This window comes from Delphinus delphis, chromosome 15, assembly GCF_949987515.2.
Source record: "Delphinus delphis chromosome 15, mDelDel1.2, whole genome shotgun sequence".
Lineage (NCBI taxonomy): Eukaryota > Metazoa > Chordata > Mammalia > Artiodactyla > Delphinidae > Delphinus > Delphinus delphis.
Window position 1 is genome coordinate 80,579,279 of NC_082697.1, and position 23,714 is coordinate 80,602,992.

Here is a 23,714-nt window from a genome sequence, read left to right on the forward strand (position 1 = left end):
GCCTGGCTTACCTCGGACCCCAGCCGCCATTCAAACCATCCTTCCTCGCTCCTGGACAGTCATCTCTTTGAAGAGAGACAGACAGTCATGTGCTCTCTTTTGGCCAGGGCCTGGCATACAGCCGGCCTCCAGGCAAACATGAATGAATGAATGAATGAGTGAACAAACAAGACATTCCAGGCCTCCTGGGAAGGGATATTCCGGGGACAGGGGTTTTCCGAGCACCCCAAATCATGTTACCTATTTCTAGGCAAAGCTAAGCGCACCTCTAGGAGAGGGAGGAGGCCATTGCCTGGACTCCAAGGAGGGGACGCCCGTGGACGGCCGTGTCCAGGTGACTGGGCAGGCCCACCAGCAACCATTTATTAAGTTTGACTCCGGATCGAGCTCACGGTGAGTGAATGGAGTCGGGGGAGAGGGACGGACTAGGATCCGGGCCCAGACTCAGCACCCAAATTGGGGAGAAGGGAGGAGGAGACCAGCAAACAGCCAGGGATGAAGACAGGGCTCCTGACTGGACCACAGGCTCCAGATACACAGGTCAGAGAGCATCCCCTCCCCTCCCCTCCCCGGGCGGCGCCCAATCACATGCCACCCAGAGCCCCTCGGCTCTCACTTCCTGGCCCCACCCACCAACCAGCCCTTCCCACCAGCAGGCTCACTGCCCGAGACAACAGCCCCGTTACACCCGACATTCTAGCCCTTCCCTACTGGGGCTCAGACACGCTCTCCTGACAACTAGGCTGGGGCCCCATGTCCTCCCTTCTGGTCACACTGTCACAGCCACACGAGGGAATTGGGATGGAGCCCCGTTTCCAAACACGGCCAGAAGAAGACAGGACGTTTAGGGTCCTACAAGCTTCCTTGTCATGTTTATTCTTTTCTGGTTGGACTGCCCACAATTCTACACAGGACCTGGTGAAGCCTGGTCCAGGAGTCTTCAGTTAAAGATAAATTCCCCTGAGGTGTGTCACACCTCTGGTGAAGGGATCCAGCTGAGGGAAACCCTTCCTTATAGGGTGGGAGCACCCCAGCCAGTGGGGGAGTGGGGGACAGGAAGCAGAAAGGAGGGGGATGTGGGCAAAACTTTACCAAGTTCGTGATAACCTTCTCCAGGCAGACACCCAGGGGATCTCAAGGTGACGAGCAGACACCCCCTGCCCTTGAGGGACAGACTCCAGCAAGAGGAGAGCTGGCCAGGCAGACAATTAACTAAAACAAGTCCAGCTGTGCTCTAGGAGAGGACAAATAAGATTCTGGGGGAATATAACTGAAGGACTTATCACTTCTGCCTGGGAGGGTGCAGCTGGACCTCCAAGGCAGAAGGAATTCACTGGCCAACGGAAAATAACAGTTAACAAATAACTGTCATTAGCATGTCCCAAAACACATCACACACACACAGCACGAACTAGCACTTTCTCTCCTGGAATCCTAACAACCGCCCTATAAGAGAGGCATTGTCTCCGTTTTAGAAATAAGGCTCAGAGAGGGCAAGTAACTTGCTCAAAGTCACACAGCTGGTCTTTTGGACTCTGAAGCCCACCTTACTGTATACCCCCCAACCCCCATAACAGGCTATAGCGATGGCAAGGAGGCGTGAGATGCATAGAACAAAGTAAACAAAATGCCACAGAGAGAAAGAGAGCGCAGGTGAATTATTCCCAGGATCAAAAGGAAAACTCCTCCAAGAGTCAGAAATGAAGAAGGAAATAAGGGAGGAGAAAAGCAGTGGGGGGAGCCTGGGTGTCTTTAGTATGCGATGGTGAGAACAGCCTCTTCCTTTTCCAGTGAAATGTGGACAAATATCTGTTCAAACACGATCACATCATCTTAGATGACACATTTGGGGGACATTGTGCACAAGCTAAACTATATCAGCCCCAATCAAAACATTCACGGGGATCTGGACAAATTTGCACCTGCTCTCATGAGAATGAGTCACCCTCCCTCTTTCTCTTTCCTGTGTCGTCATGACCAGAAAGCTAGATACTCATGTGACGTGATAAGGTGTTGGCAAAAGCTACTGCAGCAGTTAGACTGTAATATATAAATGTATCAACTTGTACAACTCAAACTTACACAATGTTGTGTGTCAATTATGTCTCCATTTTTTAAAAAAGAAAAAAGGTAAGAAATCTTGGATCTGTTCATGTCCTAGAGATCAAAGGGATGGTAAGATGGAGGGTGAAATGGAGAATTGGGAGAGGCAGTCCGCCACTGATCACGCCACAGTCATGTACCATCTTGTTTCCTGTGCAAAATTCTGTGCGAACACAAATCAAAGCATCCAAAATGTTTCCAGAAATGAAGGGAACGGCGGATTGAAGCATGGCAAGACACAGCTGAGTAGCCAGGATTACAAACAAGAGAACACAGCACAAGGCGGCTATGGGGGTTCAGCTGGGGTTTGCCACCCTAACCTCAGAATGCGAAATGCAAGCTCAGAGCACGCCCAGGCCTGAACTACCTGCTGGGAGCTGCCTTGGGGTGGTTTTCCTGGGATCTGCTTCTTTATTTATTTTTTTAAATTTTATTGAAGTATAGTTGATTTACAATGTTGCGTTCATTTCTGCTGTACAGCAAAATGAATCAGTCATACATATATATATATATATATATATTCTTTTTCATATTCTTCTCCATTATGGGTTGTCACAGGATACTGAATATAGTTCCCTGTGCTATACAGTAGGACCTTGTTGTTTATCCATCCTATATATAATAGTTTGCCTCTGCTAATCCCAAACTCCCATTCCTGCCCTCCCCTACTCCCCTTCCCCGTTGGCAACCACGAGTCTGTTCTCTCTATCTGTGAGTCTGTTTTTGTTCTTAGCTGAGCCATGGCCCGGCCTCAGGTTGCATTCCCAGAGCACTTCTTACGAGCCAGGGTCTGTGCGGGACTTCCCCCACTGAACTTCAAACCATCCTCCAACAACCTCTTAAGGAGCACTCTATCACTCCCATTTTAGAGGTGGGGAAAGGCAGGCTGAGAGCACAAATCCGGGCCAATGAAACATCAGGGGAATCAGCTGAAGGCTCTGGTAAAGACAATCCTCTCTGATAGGAAAATAACGATGCCAAATCCCCTTTCCTCCTTTTTTGGGACACGGTTATATGAGACGTGATGCCTGGAGCTGCTGCCGCCCTTCTATACTCTTGAGGAACCATGTGGCCGACACACAGGGGCTGGCAGAGAGGAAGATAAAGGAGGCCGAGATCTTGAGCATATCATCGGCCCAAACGGAAGCAGCTCTTCCAGATGGTTGTGAGATTAATAGGCTCCTGTTATCGAAGCCTCTTTCAGCAATGTCATCTATTGTTTTCAGCCCAAGGTATTGTGAGACACAGGAAAACACGCATAAGACACAGTCTCTGCCTCAAAGGGCTCCCAGGGACCTCCCAAGCTCCTCCCGCCCTGAGGCTCTGCTCTGGGTAATCAGCCCAGCACACAGATTTTGCAGCATGCAGACTCTTAAGAAAACTGTAAAAGTATGCTTTAAAAAATTAGACTAAGAAACAATCATCTCGCTGAGACAGGGCTATACAGTCCGGAGCTTGTCTTTATGCTTTGGCCGCACCCCGCGGCATGTGGGATCTTAGTTCCCAGACCAGGGATCGAACCCATGCCCCCTGCCCCTGCGCTGGAAGTGCGGAGTCTTAACCCCTGGATCACCAGGGCAATCCCTGGAGCTCTTTCTTACCTCGGAAAACTCCCCTCACAGGTTGCCCCAGCTCAGGAAAGCTCTCCCCGCGGGTCTGGGCCCCACTCGGTCTCCCCACAGCACCAGGGACAGACATAACTGTGCACTTGTTACTGTGCTGCTCTGACTACTGTTCCCCTCCCCAACCCCACCGTCATCTCTCCAAGTCAGGAACTGGTGTGTGTTCTCACCCGCACTCTCCTGGGAGCCTCGGGGCCTGTATACAGGAGGAGGTCTACAAACGTTCATTTGGGGGAAAAGGGAGCTGGGCCCTGAAACCTCAGGAGCATCCCAATGGGGCCTGCTTGATGGGCCAGCAGCAAACCCAACCCAGTCCCTGTGACTCTCCTTGTGACCTTGAGCAAGTCATTTTGCCTCTCTGAGCCTCCATCTCCTCATTGCAAGTTTGCAGACCAGTTTAGAAGACAAGAACTTTGCTCCATAAAGACCTGTGCTCACAGCTCACCATCACGCACTCGCTGTGCGCGATTTCAAAGTGTTCTGACAACTTTATCTCATTTCACCCTCCCGACATAGAACCATCAATTCGGTAAGGCTTTTTCAAGGTTTCTTGAGCCCCTAGAACGCTAGGCACTGGGGGTACAGAAGGGAGTAAGACAGCCCCCACCCTCCCCCAGCCCCCAGGCTAGAGGGCCAGGCAGACGATGACCAGGCTGACCACAGGATGAACACTGTGGGTCAGAGAGTGACAAATGCTAAGAATAAGATTAAGCGGGCTAGGGCTTCCCTGGTGGTGCGGTGGTTGAGAATCTACCCGCCAATGCAGGGGACACAGGTTCGAGCCCTGGTCCAGGAAGATCCCCCATGCCATGGAGCCTGTGCTCTAGAGCCCGCGTGCCACAACTACTGAGCCCATGTGCCACAACTGCTGGGCCCACGTGCCACAGCTACTAGGCCTGTGCGCCTGGAGCCCGGGCTCTGCCACGGGAGAAGCTCCCGCAATGAGAGGCCCATGCACCGCAACGAGGAGTGGCCCCACTCGCCGCAACTAGGGGAAGCCCACGTGCAGCAACAAAGACTCAACGCAGCTAAAAATAAGTAAATTTTTAAAAAAAAGATTAAGTGGGATAAAGGCTGGAGAATTATGGGGTCTGAGGTAAGACAGACGCTGGAGCAGAGAACTGAATCACGTAAGGAGATCCAGCTTTTCCAGTTTCTCGGGGTGAAAGCAGTCGAGGCAAAAGGACAAGCAAATGTGAAGCTCTGAGGAGGGACGCAGCCTCCAGGCCAGCAAGGTCCGTGTGACCGGAGCCCAAGGGGCGAGGCAGCCCATGAAAGGCCACGGGGTCAGGAAGAGAAAAGGGTCCACGTCACATGAGACCTTGGTTGGCCGCAGAGAGAGGTGTGGACTTTTAGGTGAGATGGAAGCTTCTGGAAGATTTGGAGTAGGGTCGTGCCATGATCGGCCAGAAGGAACTGGAGGGGGACAGGAGGGACGTGGGGACACAAGTGAGGTGGCTGCTACAGAAACAATGCATCGTATGTGAAACCAGCGGAACTGGGACCTGAAAGCAGGACGCACGTGATACCCCAGGTCACCAGGGAGCAACCCACCACCCTCCTGCCCAGCCAGCAGCCAGAGACCACAAAGGGGGTACACCCCAGTCCTAACTCAGATGTGTGTTACTGGTGAGGAAGAAAAGTGGGGTAACCCCTCCTTCCTTAACAAATAACGATAACAGAAGTAGAAATGACAATTACATCAGAAATACAGAATTCCTTGAAAGAATGGGAAATAAATTTTCCTTCACAAAGTTCCTGCTGGCTACGTTTTGAAGGCAGAGGGAAGGCTCGTGACAAATGCACGTCTGCTCTGATTGAACATTCTGTTCTCAGCTCCTGATGCCAAGGAGAGGGAGAGGCCTCCCTGAAAGGCCTGTAAACACCCACCCCAAAGACAAGACCCTGATGCTTCTGAAACGTTATTCCTGTGATTTCTTAAGTCCTAAAGCAAAGGGCAGTTGTGAAAATTAATGATCATTTAACATTTTTTCAGTTGAGGTCAGTAATTCAGTACTTAGCTCGTTTGGCTTTTCTTAAAGGTGCCTTATTGTATTTAGAAAATATAAAAACCTCAAGCTGTAATTTTGACATTAAGAAAGCCAGCCAACTGTTCCCTTCCTTCCAAGGTTTTTCAGTAAAGGGAATCCTGACAGTTCATTCTCTAAACCCAAATACAATACAACGGCACGTGTGTGTGTGCGCACATGCGTACGTGCTCTTTTTTGCTTCCACCTTGGGAGCTGACCGTGGGGTGCACCCAACACACGGGACTGTGGCTAAAGTCGAGGCATAAGCTCTTCGTGTGCCTCAACTCCAAAGACAATATGAGTTTGCTGAAGTCAAATCCCATGTCTTGTAAAGAGCCACTTCCAAGCTCGGCTCCCCACTTGCAAAAAGCGAGACTGGTGGGGGCGGAACTGTGAGACAGGCATAGCCTTGCTTCTCAGTGGCCTGAATTCTGGGACCCATCAGCAGCTTCGCTGTTTGAAGGGCAGGGCAGCCACTCCAACACTGAGCAGGATCCACACTGTCAGGTCCACTTACAGACCAGACTCCAAAGACCCTTCTTCTCAGAAGATGCTCCCAGGATCGGGAGGTGGTGACCTGGTCATCTGATGCTCCCTGATGATGAGAAAGGCAGGAGGTTCTTGGAATTCGGCTCCTGGGAGATGAGGGAGGGAGGGAAAGGTGGGGGTGTCTCTGTGCCCTCTGCTGAAAAGGAAAGGGGGTCAGCATCTTTTCTTCATTATGGATCCATTGGCCATCCCTCTAGCACAGCATTTAAAAGCAGTCCTTTAGGGACTTCCCTGATGGCACGGTGATTAACAATCCGCCTGCCAATGCAGGGGACACGGGTTCGATCCCTGGTCCGGGAAGATCCCACATGCTGTGGAGCAACTAACTCTGTGCGCCACAACTACTGAGCCCGCGCACCTAGAGCCCGTGCTCCGCAACAAGAGAAGCCACTGCAATGAGAGGCCTGCACACTGCAAGGAAGAGTAGCCCCCACTCACCACAACTAGAGAAAGCCCGCACGTAGCAACAAAGACCCAACGCAGCCAAAAATAAAATATAAATAAACAAATAAATCTAAAATAAAATAAAATAAAAGCAGTCTTTTGCCTTCAATTTTTAATGGACGTATCCATTTACTTAGCCATTCCTCCTGCAGAATGAGTATATAAAAACACTTGTGTACCATGCGGACCCCAAGTTAAGAACCTCTACTACTAAAAAATGATGAAAATAGAAAATCACTATTTGGCCAACACCATAGTAATAATTATAGCAAGCAAGAATCACCAATGGATGCTAAAATTACTGGGTGAAAATAGGATGAGGAACAGGACGTTTGTCTAGACTCAGATATCTCCCCACAAGATACTTATAAATGAAAAAGGGAGAAATAATTACACAGCAGTGGAGAAACCTGGCAGACACCACCTTAATCAAGTGATCAAAGTTAACATCACCAGTATTGATTGATGTACCTCTTAATATGATGCCCTGAGAAAGGTACAACATGCCTTTTACAGTCTCCTTGCCAAAAATGCATAACCTCCATCAAATAACTGGCCAGTACTTTCACAAGTGTTAAGGTCGTGAAAGACAAAGTAAGACTAAGAAATGGCCCCAGATTAGAGGAGACTAAGGAGATATGACAACTTAAATGAAAAATGGGGAAAAAAATAACAGAAAAATGATATTAGTGGGACAGTTGGTAAAATTTGAATAAGGTCTTAGTTTACAGTATTGCATTGTTGTTAATTTCTTGGCTTGGATAATTGTACTATGGTTATAGAAGATATTAATCTTTTTTTTAAGATTCTTTTTGATGTGGACCATTTTTAAAGTCTTTATTGAATTTGTTACAATATTGCTTCTGTTTTATGTTCTGGTTTTTTTGGCTGCAAGGCATGTGGGATCTTAGCTCCCCAACCGGGGATCGAACCCACACCCCCTGCATTGGAAGGCGAAGTCCCAACCACTGGACTGCCAGGGAAGCCCCAGAAGATATTAATCTTAGGGTTATGCTATAGACTCAATATTTGTGTCACCCCACTAAATTCATGTGTTAAAACCTAATCCCCAGTGTAATGATATTTGGAGGTGGGGACTTTGGGAGGTGATTAGTTCATGAGGGTGGAGCCCTCATGAATGGGATTAGTGCCCTTATAAAAGAGACACCAGGGAACTCCCTCATCTCCTCTGCCGTGTGAAGATACATTGAGAAGAGGGCTGTCTGTGAACCAAGAAAAGAGCTCTCTCCAGACAATGAATCTGCCAGCACCTTGATCTTGGACTTCTCAGCCTCCAGAACTGTGAGAAATAAATGTTTGTTGTTTAAGCCACCCAGTCTACGGTGGTTTGATATAGCAGCCCAAACGGACTAAGACAGGGAAGCTGGGTGAAAGGAAAAGTTATGCAGAAACTCTGTTTACTATTTTTTGCAACACTTACGTAAATCTAAAATTGTTCCCAAAAAAAAGTTTGAAAAAAAAAAAAAAAACACTTGTAGGGACTTCCTTGGTGGTCCAGTGGTTAAGACTCCATGCTCCCAATGCAGGGGGTCCAGGTTCAATCCCTGGTCAGGGAACTAGATCCCACATGCATGCCGCAACTGAGGAGCCCACAAGCTGCAACTAAGGAGCCTGTCTGCCGCAACTAAGAACCAGTACAACCAAATAAATAAATATTTTTTAAAAAACACTTGTAAAAGTATTAAAATATATATAATGATGCAATTGAAGCATGGTCTGGAATGGCTAAACTAGGAAACCACTTAAATATCCATCAACTGAGGACATGGGAAATAAATGATGATGCTTTTCTACAGTGGAATACTACACAGCTGTTAAAAATGAGGTGGCTCTATGGGAATATATTTCAAAATATTTTTCTGGGGGAAAAGCAAGTTGTAGAACAAAATAACATCATTTAGTATTTGTTTAAGAAAATACATTTATAATCAGGGACATAGAGAAGAGACTGGTGGTTGCTAAGGGTGGTGGGGAGGGGATTGGGAGCTTGGGATTAGCAGATACAAACTGGTATATATAGAATGGATAAACAACAAGGTCCTACTGTATAGCACAGGGAACTATATTCAATATCCTGTGATAAACCATAATGGAAAAGAATATGAAAAGAATGTATATATATGTATAACTGAGTCACTTTGCTGTGCAGCAGTAATTAACACAACATTGTAATTCAACTATACTTCAATAAAACATAAATTTAAAAAAAAAGAAAATATATTTACATATATACGTATAAGTGGAGAAAAAAGTCTGGAATGACATCTTAATAATGGGATTATGGAGGTGGCATTGGGAGAGGAAAGAATGCTCATTCTTTACCTTATTCAGTTATTACCGAATGTTTGAACTTTTTCTGCAGTGAGTATGCATCGTTATCTTCATAATAAAAACAAACAATAATAATTCTGGCCCAGGATCAGATTCTCTGCCACATTTGTGGGTCCCACTAATTCATGCTGCAGGCTGATTCTGGTGTCAGCTCCATGGTGAGCCCCACAGGGGACAGCACTGTGTGGGCACAGGCCCTGACTCATGCATGGGCTCATTCTCCATCTCTGGTGATGAAAACATATCCAACTCATGATGACCCTCTGATGGTTAATTTTATGCGTCAACTTGGTTGAGTGACAGTACCCAGATATTTGGTCAAATGCGGATGGATGTTGCCATGAAAGTATTTCTTTAGATGAGAGTAACATCAAGGCGGTAAACTTTGAGTAAAGCAGATGACCCTCCATAATGTGGTGGGCCTCATCCAATCAGGTGAAGGCTTTCAGAAGAAGACTGACTTCCTCTGAGGAAGAGTAAATTCTGTCATCTGATTGCCTTCTGATTCCTTCTGAAACATCAGTTCTTCTCTGGGTCTCTGGCCCATTACCCTATCCTGCAGCTTTTGGATGTGCCAATCTCTACCACCACATGAGCCAATTCCTTAAAAATCTCTCCATCTCCTATATATCTATCCAACACACACACACACACACACACACACACACACACATTCTATTGGTTCTGTTTCTCTGGAGAACCTTGCCTAATACAGACCTCATGCAGTAAGTCCTTTCAGTGGAGGGCACAAAGTGCTCTCTTAACATAGAAGGGAAAGGGATTTGGAGTTTGAGGAGGGTGGTCCCAGGCAGAGATGAGGAAGGGTCTTTGAGGCAGAAACGCAGGGCTGGAGAGGTGTGGGGGTGAGGGTGTAAGGGAAGCCAGTCCCTGGAGCTGGAGCAGGGCCTGGAGGGGGAGAGGACAACGAGGCACTGCAAGGTGGGGTCTCAGAGACCCAGAAAGTCTGGTCATTCATTCAGAGCTCTCCCTGTGAATGCCGAGGAGCTGCTGAGGGCTGGGAGCGGAAGGCACTGGCGAGAGGAGCAAGACTGTGAAAGGGGCCGGCTTGAGGGGGCGTGGCTGTGGGGGCGGGCCTATGAGGGGGCGGGGCTTGTGGGGAGGTGTGTGAGGGGGCCTCACCTGGCCCTTCTGCTCATCAAATACCCACTGGATTGTGAGGACTCTTCCGTGTGGGGAGCACGTCCCTTTCATCTTTGCGCACGCACACCCCCCAGGCCCCGTACACAAAAGGTGCTCCATAAATGCATATCCAACTCTGTTTCCGAGAGTCAACCCCCCTATCCCAGCAGCTGTGCGAGGGTTGGATTCATCCAAGGGAACAGACAGGCAAGGCAGAGCTGCTCAGCCCCGCGGCCTTTACCTCACGAGGTTGGCGCAGGGCCCGGGCCACCGGCAGCTCTGGTACACGCGCTGGACCACTGTCTCTGAGCCGTTCTGCACCTGGCAGGACACCGTCCGTGTCACCGTGTGATAGCACCAGTGCCTGTGGGGAGAGCGACAGTCAGGTCAGTCCTGCCTGTTCCTGAGGTGCCGACTGTGGACCAAAAGGCCGTGCGGGCCGAGGAGGGGCCCCTCCACAAGCCTGAGGGACGGTGCTCCTGGGTAAGGGGCCCACTGAGACCCTGCGTACCGGTCTAAGGGGACGGGAGAGTACCCACACCCCCTAGCCATGAAGCCCCAGCATCATTTCAGTCTTCAAACACTCCGTGCGAAATCAGTGATAAAGGCTGTCCCCCTGTCAGGAAATCCCACTCTGGAGGGGAAGACGGTCGGCGAGATGAAGAGAACACACGGGAACACGGGCTCATAGGAACAACCACAGGATGCGCACAGGGAACCATGGGAACCCAGCAGGGCCCCCAACCCAGGTCCTAAGAAAGGCCAATCAGCTGAGAACTGAAGGTCAGAGTCAGCAGACCCAAAGTGTGGGGGCAATGAGGGGGGACAGTTCACAGAGGAGAGAGCAGGGTGAGCAAGGGAACGTCGGCGAGACGGACTGCAGCTGCCCAGGGACCAGAGTGCAACTAGGCGTGGCCTGAGGCTGGACGAAAGGGAGTAGCCAGGAGAAAGGAAGAGGCGGGGAACCTGCCAGAGGTGGGTCTTATGACATTGGTGGAGAGCCACTGAAGGACTGGGGGGTGGGCGCGGTGGGGAATGACTCAGATGGGTCTGATTTTAGAAAAGCCCCTCTGGTGCAGTGTGTAAGAGCTGAGGAGGCCTGAGCTGGGGCCTGCAGCGGGGAAGAGGGGACATGTGCAAACAATATGGTGATTGGATCAAGATGGCAGACACCTCCCCCTCCCATCTCCAGATCCTAGATATTGAAAATCTAAAAATAAGTCCCCACTGTGACATCGGCAAGATGGTGGGAGAGGAGGGCCCTTACTCAGTACCCTTCAGTAACAGTAATTTAGCAGCCATTCTTGAACAAAAATGCCTTTGTGGGAAATTTAGGATTTTTGCAAACTATTTATCTGATAACGATTGATATCCAAAATATATAAGGAACTCATAAAACTCAATAGCAAAAAAATAGTAATAATAATCCAATAAAAATGGCCAAAAAATCTGAATAGACATTTTTCCAAAGAATACATATAGATGGCTGACAGGTATATGAAAAGGTGCTCAACATCACTAATCATCAGGGAAATGCAAATCAAAATAAGATATCACCTCACACCTGTTAGGATGGCTATTATCAAAAAGACATGAGACAACAAGAGTGGTTGAAGGTGTGGAGAAAAGGGAACCCTGGTACAGTGCTGGTAGGAATGTAAATTGGTGCAGTCATTATGGTAGGTTCCTCAAAAATTAAAAATAGAACTACCATATGATCCGGGAATCTCAATTCTGGGTATCTATCCAAAGGAAACAAAATCAGTATCCCAAAGAGATATCTGCACCTCCACGTTCAATGCAGCACTGTTCACAACAGCCAAGATGGAAACAACCTAAGTGTCCATCTACAGATAAATGGATAAAGAAAATGTAATGTATATGTACAATGGAATACAATTATTCGACCATAAAAAAGAAGGTAATCCTACCATTTGTGACAACATGGATGAACCTAGAGGACATTATGCTCAGTGAGTAAGTCGGACAGAGAAAGACAAATCTGTATGATCTCACTTATAAGTGGAGTCTGAAAATGTCAAACTCATAGAACCAGAGAGTAGAATAGTGGTTGCCAGGGGAGGGGGAATAGGAGAGATGGGGAGATGTTGGTCAAAGGATACAAACTTCCAGTTATAAGATGAATAAGTTCTGGGGATCTAATGTACAGATTAGATCTGCACATAGTGATTATAGTTCAAAATACCATACTGTATACTTGAAATCTGCTAAGAGAATAGATCTTAAGTGTTCTTACCACACACATAAAAAAGGTAGCTACGTGAGATGACAGATGTGTTAATAATCCACGGTAATCATTTCACGATGTGTACGCAATTAAATCATCATGTTTTAAACCAAAAAAATCAAGTTGTACAACTTGAATAAACACTTTTTAAATTTGTCAATCGGAGCTCAATAAAGCAGAAAATACAAATAAAGTAAAAATAAGTCCCTAACAGCATTGGAAAACAAAAAGCAGTGGGCCAGATATTTTGAGGAATCCTTGAGAGACTGAAAAGTACATGGGAATAAATTGAAGGAGGAAGTACAGTCCAAAACACACAGGGAAGATTGGGGCTCAAGGTGGGTGCAATATAGGAGCAGCAGAGGTGACTGTCAAAGGACCATGGTAGAAGGAGCCAGACAGGCAGGACCAGGATCCCTAACCCTGCTGGTGTCAAGAATCAGGCATTGAACTCACTTGTTTTGTGGCAGGTGTGGTCAGAATGGGTGCCTCAAAGGCTGATGACCTGCAGAAGACACAGGGACCCTCTCAAGGTCAGACAACTGAATTCTTGCACATTCTTTATCCTATACCACCAACCCTCCAAGAGGCAAAGCAGCAGTGAACAGAGAAACAGAGACAAGCTAATGGAAAACCCCAAATGCCAACAATTGCAAATTATTTAAGAAAAAAGGCCAACACCCTGAAAGAAAGGCACTGACTCAACAGGTAATAAATCACACTTCAAGAAAAAACAATTAATGAAGCAAATAATGGAGACAGTTTTTTCAAGCACAATTAAAGTCCTTAAAGAGATAGAATTTTTCACTCATAAGAACTATCATGAAATCAAAAAATTAGATATGTTAGAAATGAAATGTATGACTGTGAAAATAAAAAGGCTCGACAGATGGGCTGAAAACACAGAACAGACAAAGCTAAGGAATGAGCTGATGAGCTGGAAATCTGAGCCGTCAACTTTCCAAGGATATACTGCAAAGGGACACAGAGATGGAAAATGTGTGAGAAAAGGTGAGGTACCTGGAGGACACACCAAATTCCAGCATACATCTATTAGTAGCCCTGGAAGGGGAGATCAGAGAGAGCACAGGGAAGTATAGACTTAAAGCGATAATAAAGAATATTTCCCAGAGCTGAAGAAAGACATGAATTCTTTTGTGTGTGTGTGAATAATGTTTATTTTTAATTGAGATATAGTTGATTTACAATGTTTCAGGTATATAGCAAAGTGATTCAGTTATATATACATATTCTTTTTCAGATTCTTTTCCATTATAGGTTATTACAAGATACTGAGTATAGTTCCCTGTGCTATACAGTAGGTCCTTGTTGTTTATCTATTATATATTGTAGTGTGTATCTATTAATCCCAGAGTCCTAATTTATCCCTCCCCCCACCTTTCCCCTTTGGCAACCATAAGTTTGTTTTCTATGTCTGTCAGTCTATTTCTGTTTTGTAAATAAGTTCATTTGTATCATGTCTTTAGATTCCACACATAAGTGATATCCTATGATATTTGTAAAAGACATGAATTCTTAATTCAGAAGGGCCCACTGAGTGCTAAGCAAGATGAACGAAGACAGACATATTGCGGTGAAATTTCAGAACACTCAGAATGAAGAGAAAATACTAAACACCGAAGAAAGGAAAGAAAAAACAAATCACCTACAATAAACTGAAATTAGATTTCTTATGAGCAATATCAGAATCGGGAATATAGTGACACAACTGCTTCAAAGTTTTGAGGGGAAATATTTAGAACCCAGAATTCTATACCTGAAAAAACTCTTCTTCAAAGGTGAAGGCAAAATAAAGACATTTTCAGATGCACAAGAACTCAGAAAGTTTATCAGTTACCTTTTCTGAAAGAATTACTAGAGGATGTATTCCAACAAACTAACGGACATAGGAGAGCATAGGAGGAATATATTAAACATGAGGAGCAGTTACAAACAAAGAAACAATAATAAGATTTAAAAACAGCCTAGATCTAAAATCCAAGGTGATCTAAATATGGACAATGGCAAAGAGGGGACAAAAGGAACTAATATTTGCTGATATTTTTGTCTTGTTTAAGGAAAAGATATAGAAACTGTGCAACTTTAGGTGCAGTAGATAAATATACAATTAAATTTTAAAATTTTTTTAAAATTTTAATTTTAAGATAAATACTAGAAAGTGTAGGAAGAGGACATAAAACTGACAAACCATGAAAGAAAGAAGTAAAACAAAGATTTGATTAACCCAACAGAATGCTAGAAAAGCAAGAAAGTAGCAACAGAAAACACAGTAATTAGAAGACAATGAAATTAGAAAGGAGAAGAAAGGAATTAACAAAGATGGAAGCAGAAATTAATGAAATAGGGCTTCCCTGGTGGTGCAGTGGTTAAGAATCCACCCCCCAGCACAGGGGACACAGGTTCGCTCCCTGGTCGGGGAAGATCCCACATGCCGTGGAGTAACTAAGCCCGTGCACCGCAACTACTGAGCCTGTGCTCTACAGCCCTCAAGCCACAACTACTGAGCCCACGTGCTGCAACTACTGAAGCCCACGCACCTAGAGCCCGTGCTCCACAACAAGAGAAGCCACCACAATGAGAAGCCCACGCACTGCAACCAAGAGTAGCCCCCACTCACCACAACTAGAGAAAGCCCGCGTGCAGCAACGAAGACCCAATGCAGCCAAAAATAAATAAAATTTTTTAAAAAAGAAATTAATGAAATAGATTACTTTCAAAAGTGAATCAACAAAATCAAACACAGGTCTAAAAAAAAATCAAACAGACAAAACCTAGACAATTTTTAATGAGAAACAAACAAAAGACATAAGAAGACATTAAGAACAAGAAAAAAAATCCCCATAGAGACTAGAAATTGTAAATAAATATCATGTCTGATCTTACATCAACATTTTTCAAAATGTTGACAATTGGACAATTTTCTAGGAGAATATATTGGCACAGTCAAAAAGAACATGAAAAAGTAACCAAAAGTTGATCCCTCTCCCCAAAGGCATCAGGAGACCTGGTTCTGCCACCAGTCTGCTGTGTGACTTGAGCAAAGTGATGTTCCCTCTCTGAGCCTCAGTTAAATAAAAAAATTCTACCTCTCAAGGTTATTGTGAGGACTGAGTGAGCAGATCCATGTGGCACTACCTACCCCAAGGGGTCATGATTGATTACCTGGCTACTGAAACCCCACAACATTCATACAAGTGTAAGGACTGTCCTTCCTATTTTGCAGATGGGAAAAGAAGTACTGAGAGATGAAACCTCACTGCCCATGGCTCAAATCAGAGGCCGAGCTGGGAAGGGAATCCAACCTTCCTGCCCAGGCGGCCAGTAGGGTCCCACCTGTACAGTACAAACCACTGCCTCTGCTAGTTACTCAGGGAAACTGGGCCTGGACCCCTCCTCCATCTCTACCAGGGAGCATCAGCACCACCTCGGGCATTCAGCGTGAGTCTCTTCGGGATGAACTGCTGTCCAATCCAAGGACAATGCTCCACCCTGAGATCTGCCCCTGGCGATCTGGAACAGACAGAGTCCAGCCACCTCTGGGTCAGAGCTTTCTATAGGGAAATGAGCTATGAACTGGAAAACATTTTCAAATGCCTTGATTCATCATCTCCAGACATTTGATCTTTTAATGGGCTGTAAATGGTTTCCCAAAATTAAAACCTGGCCAAAAACAACGAAGAAGGCAGGCAGAGACAAGCAAAGAGGGCTCCGGGCCTTTTCAGATGGAATTCTAAACTCCATTCATCTCCAGGCACCCGCAGTTCCAGGGAATCTCGGTGTCAGGCACTCTGCTCCCATATGGGGTCCCCCTTAGGATCCCCGTCTCCTGAGTATCATATCTATGTCTCCTGTTTTGTGGGTGGCATCACACCACCGCCCACCACCACCACAACCCCTGACCATGGTGGGTGCACAGTGATGAGTGAACAAGGCTGTAAGGGCAGAGGATGACTCCGCCCAGAGACAGGCTTGGCAGGAGAAGTACGTCCCTTCTGTGACCCTACTGGAAGGACTGGCCCAGGGGCAGAGATTTGGGGAGTGGCAGGGCTGGTCTTCAAACTGCCTAAGAAGTAAGGGTGGCCTCAGCAGCCTTCATCAGGATGGGGCAGGACTGGCTTTATTTGGGGGCATCATCTCAGCGACCTCCCTTCATCATCTCCCCCCCCCCACCCTCCTCAGCTGAGCTCTCGTGGAGGGTCCAGGATGGGAAACTCACTCCCAGCCTTGGGGACGGATCTGCTCCCCTCCAGGTCTGTCTTATGAGGGGAGGCCCCGCTCCCTGATGGGGAAGAGAAGCTGACTTGGCCCTGCTCCACCAGGCCTGGGGGCTGCTCCTACAGCAGCTTTTGCCACGCTATGTGTCTGGCTCTGTGGGTTGGCCAAGCCGTGAAATCCTTAATTTAGAGTCCTTTGGGAAAACAAGTGCTAAGTGCTTTCAGGAAATCATGTCATGATGGAACGGAGGGGTCTTCAGGACACCGCCAGCCCATGCCCACCTCTGAACATAACTAACCAACCCATCTATTTCACCCGGGGCATGCCACCACATCAGCCCTTCTCCCCTTAACCCTGGGACCCCCTCCCGCACCGGCCCATGAGCCCCAGTTCTATCTGAGCTTTGCTTTGGGACCTGATCTCACCTTCCCCTCCACCCCCAGGACCCTGAGCCTGAACCAAGCCCGAGGGCTTTGACAGTGATCTCCCTCCCCAAGAGGACCACCCAGTCTGCCCCCATGTCACTGTCTCATGCTCTGCTCCACCCCAGTGTGGCATCACCTCAATGCTTCCTCTTGAACCCCAACATATGTGCCCCACTTGCATGGACACACATCCTCATAGCCCACGGAACACCTCAGGACACACCATTTCAATCCATCCACTACGGAGACCATCGCTATCCAACCCCTTCTCGCTCCATCTTGGTGACCAGCACCAGTAAGTTCCCGGTCCCCTGACCCAGAACCCCCAGAGGCAAATCGCCACAGAACCCACATTTTCCCTCCCTTACTCTCCACGGCTGATCAGCCCCCACGTCAGGCAAGTCCTGCCTGCATCCCAGCCCTGGTCCCACAGTCCTGATTCCCACAGCCAGGCCCTTGCTGGTCGGCCAGCATCCGCCCTGTTTCCCTGCAATCTCCTCGAAGTGCCACCAGAGGGCGCCCCCTAAACCACAAACCTGGCCCTGTCACCCGGCCTCTGGAAACCCTTTCCCAGCTCCCCATCCTCCACGGTTCCCACCCACCTCCCCGTTGTCACCTCCCACGACGCTCCATCTTGCCATTTATGCTGTCACTTTGTCCTCCCTGGCATGCCATCCCACCTTCTTTCACTCAGCCAACTCTTACCCTACCCGTCTCCATTCAGGCTCTGTCCCCTCCTGGAAGCCCTCCCTGACCCCCTGCTCCACAGGGCCCCCTGCATGCCTCTATCTTAACCCTCATCACACCTGATGACCACAGGCTCCGGACGACAGCAGGCCCCATAAAGGTGTGCTCATCTGACCGCAAGCCCCGCATCCCAGAGGGACCTTTTCCCATCCACATTCACTCACTCTCTTACCAAAAGCTGCTTCTCGGGCTCGGCACCGTGGGGCTTGCTCCTGTGGCTGCAGCCACCCACCTCAAGGTTGGGGGTGTCCTGTGTCAGGCCCCTCTCCACCTGGCCCTCACTGTTCTATTACCTGACCACACCTGCCTGACCCCTACAGAGGCCAATTCCAGGGGGGTTGCCTGCCAGCTTGGCTCAAGAAACTCTGTGAGAAATGAGGTTTGCAACCTAAAGGCCATGGCCAAGTGGATAGGCAATTCAGATCACGCTGAGGCCACGCCCATGACAAAGAGCCCACAGGGCCTGGGCTGGTTCCCTGAGAGATGCAGGCAGAGGAGCCAGCTCCCAGCCCCTTCCAGGGACAGGAAGAACAACTCTGGTGCAAGCAGAATCGGCCTGCCAGGATCCTTACCATACAGAGACCCTCTTCTGTGGGCAGAGTCAGGCCCAGTACCCCAAGACCTTTTTTTTTTTTTTTTTTTGCGGTATGCGGGCCTCTCACTGCTGTGGCCTTTCCTGTTGCGGAGCACAGGCTCCGGACGCGCAGGCTCAGCGGCCATGGCTCACGGGCCCAGCCGCTCCGCGGCATGTGGGATCCTCCTGGACCGGGGCACGAACCCGTGTCCCCTGCATCGGCAGACGGACTCTCAACCACTGCGCCACCAGGGAAGCCCCCCCAAGACCTGTTTTACGGTTGGCAAAGCAGTTTCACATACTGTTATAGGCTGAATTGTGTCCCCCTCACACACAAATCCATACACTGAAGGCCTAACCCCAATTACCTCAAAATCTGACTGTATTTGGAGATAGGGTCTTTAAAGAGATAATTACATTAAAGTGAGGGCCTTAGGGTGGGTTCTAATCCAATAGGACTGGTGTCATAAGAAGAGGAAGTTTGGGGGCTTCCCTGGTGGCGCAGTGGTTGGGAGTCTGCCTGCCGATGCAGGGGACGCGGGTTCATGCCCCGGTCTGGGAAGATCCCACATGCCGCGGAGCGGCTGGGCCCATGAGCCATGGCCGCTGAGCCTGCGCGTCCGGAGCCTGTGCTCCGCAACAGGAAAGGCCACAGCAGTGAGAGGCCCGCGTACTGCAAAAAACAAAAAAAAAAAGAGGAAGTTTGGATTCTAATGTGAACAACACAGGGAGAAGGTGGCCATCTGAGAGGCCTCAGGAGAAAGCACCCTTGTCAGCACCTTGATCTTGGACTTCCAGCCTCCAGAACTTTAAGGAAATTAACTTCTGTTGTTTCAGCTGCCCCCTGTGTGGTACTTTGTTATGGCTTGCCCTAGTCAACTCACACACATACGTGACCTTGTTTAATCTTCTCAACAAGTCTCAGGTAGGAATTCTACAAAGAAGGAGCCCCAGACTGCAGGGGAGACTCGAGGCCACACAGTGGTAAGTGATCAGTTTAGGTTCTTTTCTTTTTTTTGAATTGAAGTATAACTGACCTACAACACTATGTTAGTTCCAGGTGTACAACATAGTGGTTCAATATTTCTGTACATCACAAAATGATCACCACGATAAGTCTAGTTACCATCCGTCACCATACAAAGTGTTTACGATATCATTGACTATATTCCCCATACTGTACGTTTTCTCCCTGAGATTCGTTTATCTTGTAGCTGGAAGTTTATACCTTTTATCTTAGGTCTTGAAGATCAGCCTTCTAATTCCAAACCCCAGGCTGTATCCACCTTGCCAGTGAGGACAGCAGAGAGTTAGACAGCAAATACAGCATCCCCGGGCAGGCCCTTACGAGCCGTGGGCCTCAGGGGACCACCTCACATGCAAAACGCAAGCAGATGGGACAGCCCCCACCTCATGCGTGAAACCATTGGGACACCTGTTGAGGGCAGTTCAGGCCACAGCAGGGCTCACAGGGCGGGCTCCAAGCCGGTCCTGTCCCCTGCCCCCTCTTCCCTGCAGTTACCTAAATCAGACCTCCATTCAGCCTCACACAATCCTGGGTGGTCAGAACTGCTGTTCTGCCAGTTCTCCAGGTAAGGAAACCGAGGCACATCCAAAGCCACCCAACAAGTCAACAGACAACCCAGATTCGAGCCCAGCCCCTAGCCCCCTGACTACCCTGCCGAACTGACTTAGAGCTCACCCCGACTGCGTGGGTCTCGGCATACGGTGGTCTGTCCACCTGGGGCCGTGCTGCCAGGAGACGGCCGTGCCACAGACCATGACGAAGGCAGCGGGGCTGCTGAGAGAAACCGCGGAAGCCCAGGAGCTGGGAGAAGCAGGGCCTGGGTCTTGGGACGGGGTCAGGATCCAAGCTAGATCTCCCCAGCCCAGAGCAAGGAGCCAAGTCTAACAAGATGAAACATGACCAGGCAAATGTGGAGTCCTGCACTGCGGCCCCAAAACCCAGCGGACAGGCCCCAGATGGGGCGCAGCGGTTCTCGCCAACAATAAGTTCACTGTGAGTCAGAGGTGTGAGTCAGAGGTGTGTGCAGCATGCAGAAAGCAAAGGCAATCTCAGGCCGTCTTAAGAGCAGAATAACGTCGAGAACATCCCCGCTCCCCTCTGCACTGGCCCGCTTATGGTGGACCCTGGGCTGTGCCACCCAGATCCCCCTCAGTGAAGGGTCTTTAGACCTCAGCTGCCCAGAACCACCTTGCCCAAGGGCCGGCTCTTCCTGGGGCCCCGTCCAGTGTCTGGTCCCAGCACAAGATGAAAGGCTCAGTCATATGGACCTCAGGACAACTCGAAGGGCCATTGTAGGTGCAGGGCCCCCTGGAGGTCAATGGTAGTTGTCACTGGGTCCACATCAAAGCTCAACTTCTCCTTCTAACTCCTGCTTCTGCCCCTCCCTTCCACGGGCGTCAATCTTAAGAGGCGCCCCCAATACACGTCCCCCCTCTTGGACCGCATCTCAGAATCTGCTTCCTGGAGACTCCACCTGGTGTCTGCCGTGAGCCCCAACGGGAAAAGGAACAAACTGAGAGCCAGTGCGCTGGGAGGAGAGGGCTGCGACCGCTGTCCTCTGAGCAGGGGACACCAGGGCTGGGAGGAGGGGAAGGTTGGCCTGCAGAGCATGAGTGTCCATGGGAGGAGGACAGGTCAGAAGCCCAAGGTTTGGTGACGTGGAGGGGACGGCCCCACGCCCCTCGGGTCCACATCTGCCCTCTCCAGCAGCACAGGACTGTCGACGATGGAGCGTTCAGATATACTGAGCAGAAGTAAGCTGACGGCCGTGGTGGCGGGAGGCAGCTCTGGGAGGCCAGCTCTCCCCCCCGCCAAGATAAGTGCAGGGGGAGCTAGACAACACTTGCTCGTGGGGCCGCAGAGGGCCCGGAGTCGGGTCAGAACACAACACCCACCAGAAGGCAGACTTCCACACAGGCTGGGGAGGTACTGCTTCCGGAGGGTGGGCCATGGGTGCAATGAGCTGCCCGCACGTTGGTAGTGGGCGCCCCGTCCTGGGAGGGGAACGGTGAGCAGAGGCAGGACACCCACTTGGCGGATGGAGGGTGAAGATACACAATTGACCCGCAAAGAGCATGGAGACTCACCTATTGGAAAAGAGGAGGTAAGGCAGGGAAGATTTTTGGGGTTTTCTGGCTGTGCTGTGCGGCTTGCGGGATCTTAGTTCCCCGACTAGGGATCGAACCCAGGCCGCCGGAAGACTCGGAAGATTTTTAAATGAGAGGTTCCAGGAGGACCCTCTGGTGGCAGGGGGGAGGGCAGAGGCTGAGCCCATTGGGGATAAACGGGCACAGACCATGAAGGGACCAGCCAAGGCCCGGCGGAAACCCCCTGAAATGGGCTTTACCACCTGGATCCAAACGGGGCCAACCCACGGACCACTGCGCGCTGTCTCCCAACAAGGTAAGTGTCCGTACGGCTGACGCTGCTCTCCACCTCTCACCTCTCATCCACCTAAACCACTGTCCGGAGTTAGGGTTTTGTTTATGTAAGGATAGCTGAGTGTACGTTACACTAAGGCCTGATGGGTTCTCAGGGCACAAAAACCAGTAGGAGTGTTTGGATAAGCGGGTCAATTTGCCTGCATCTCCTCACAGGCGTTTTTACTGGAACGGTCCGTTTCAAGGCAACACTGGGGAGGAATTTAAGTACATTTAAGGTCGCTGACTTTTAGAGGTAAAGATGTTGATCCGAAAGCCCCGCGGCAACTGACCCAACGTTTCTGTAAAAAAGGAGGGCGATGGCACAGACTCCAGGGTCCCACTCGCACGGAGGCTTGGAGGGCGAATGCAGATTTGTGTGGGGTGGGGGGGGCTGGAGAGCCGGCAAGCCCCAGGGAGCACGGCTGTGCCAGAGGCAGCCTCTGGGCTTCCTCCCACTTAATTATTGTCTGCATTCATCCTCTAGCACCTTCCACAGCTGAGAATTCCTGAGGCCTCCCCCCACTGCGAGGAGGCTGGAGAGAGCCTTGCACAGAACATCAGCTACTTAGGGGTTGAATTACCCATTCAGAGGAGGGCAGCTAAGGGAGTATATGATTTGGCCGAACAGACCATGTGGTTTTGAGCATTCTGCCACAAGTTGTGAGAAGATGGGGCCAAACGCGTTGCATGGGGTCAGCGTTCCTGCCCGCGTTTACGAGGACCACGTGCTGAGATGCCCTCTGGCTAAGCACTTTAGGGGTCCCATGACCAGCACTTTTCACGAGAAGCCCTGAACCTGGCACATCGTAAGCGCTCAGTAAACGTTACTCTTACTCCTGCTTTAGCTTCCAACTTCCTTCAAGTGGATAGGGTCACCTTCCTTACTCAGCATCACCCAGAAACCTGTTACACATGCATATTCCTGGGGCCCGTCTTCACAGAATCTGAGTCAGTAGGTGGTTTTGAGAGACGGTGCACTTGAGAAAGACCACGAAGGACTGTGTCTTTGAGAAAGACGCTGCTAGATCCTGTCCTGATCTTGGACACAAGAGAGCTCCACTTTCCACAGAGGTCACTCACCGACCAAATGCATCCCGGTGCCCCAGTGGACACGAGGACCATTGGCAGGTCCAGAACAAATGCACGGCACCTTGCTGACTCACTGCGGGGATGAGTAACGTTTACTGAGCACTTCCGTTGATTGTACTTCCTAATGGAAATATAATCGTGATCCTGAACTAGCTCTATCTTTTCTGGGACAAAGGAAGACTTTGCTCTTTACCCAATGGTATCTGCATGTTTTTGCTCCACTAGATGATGGACAGTTTCAGAGACTATATCCGGGTCTGTGAGCATCAGATGCTCTGGCTTGACCACCTCCTTGGTTTGGGGTTTTAGGATCCTTGGGATATAAATGTTTCACTTCCATAAACATCAGCATAGCATGTGCCCCAAGACTCCTACTGCTGAATGCCAACCAAGACGCTGGCCCTGCATGGCGGGGCCGAGGGGGCATCACTCGCCGATTTGCACAAATGTCCACGGAGCCCCTGCCTCATGCAAGGCCCCTGACTAGCTGCGTGACCCCACACACTATGGGATGTGGAAAGTGCCCAGGATGTGGGCGGGTCAGGAGAGCCGGGCTCCAGTCCTGGTTCTGCCCTGCCTAGCTGAACGGGCTTCATGGCACCTGAGCCTCTGGGGCCTCCTCTCTATACTGGGAATAATAACATGCAGTCTGGGATCCACAAAAATAAATGAATGTGTAAGCAGTTTGTCACTTGTAAAGGAAAA

The 23,714-nt window shown here is 49.2% G+C and overlaps 1 protein-coding gene across 1 annotated transcript in view; it reads right to left on the reverse strand.

Annotated features, from left to right (window-relative positions):
• The window catches only part of COL26A1 (collagen type XXVI alpha 1 chain), a 174,893-nt gene that overhangs the window by 120,633 nt on the left and 30,546 nt on the right, over positions 1-23,714 (reverse strand). Inside the window, exon 2 of the mRNA XM_060033158.1 lies at positions 10,482-10,604. Within this exon, the coding sequence (XP_059889141.1) occupies positions 10,482-10,604 (123 nt within the window). The remainder of the gene's footprint in view (positions 1-10,481; positions 10,605-23,714) is intronic.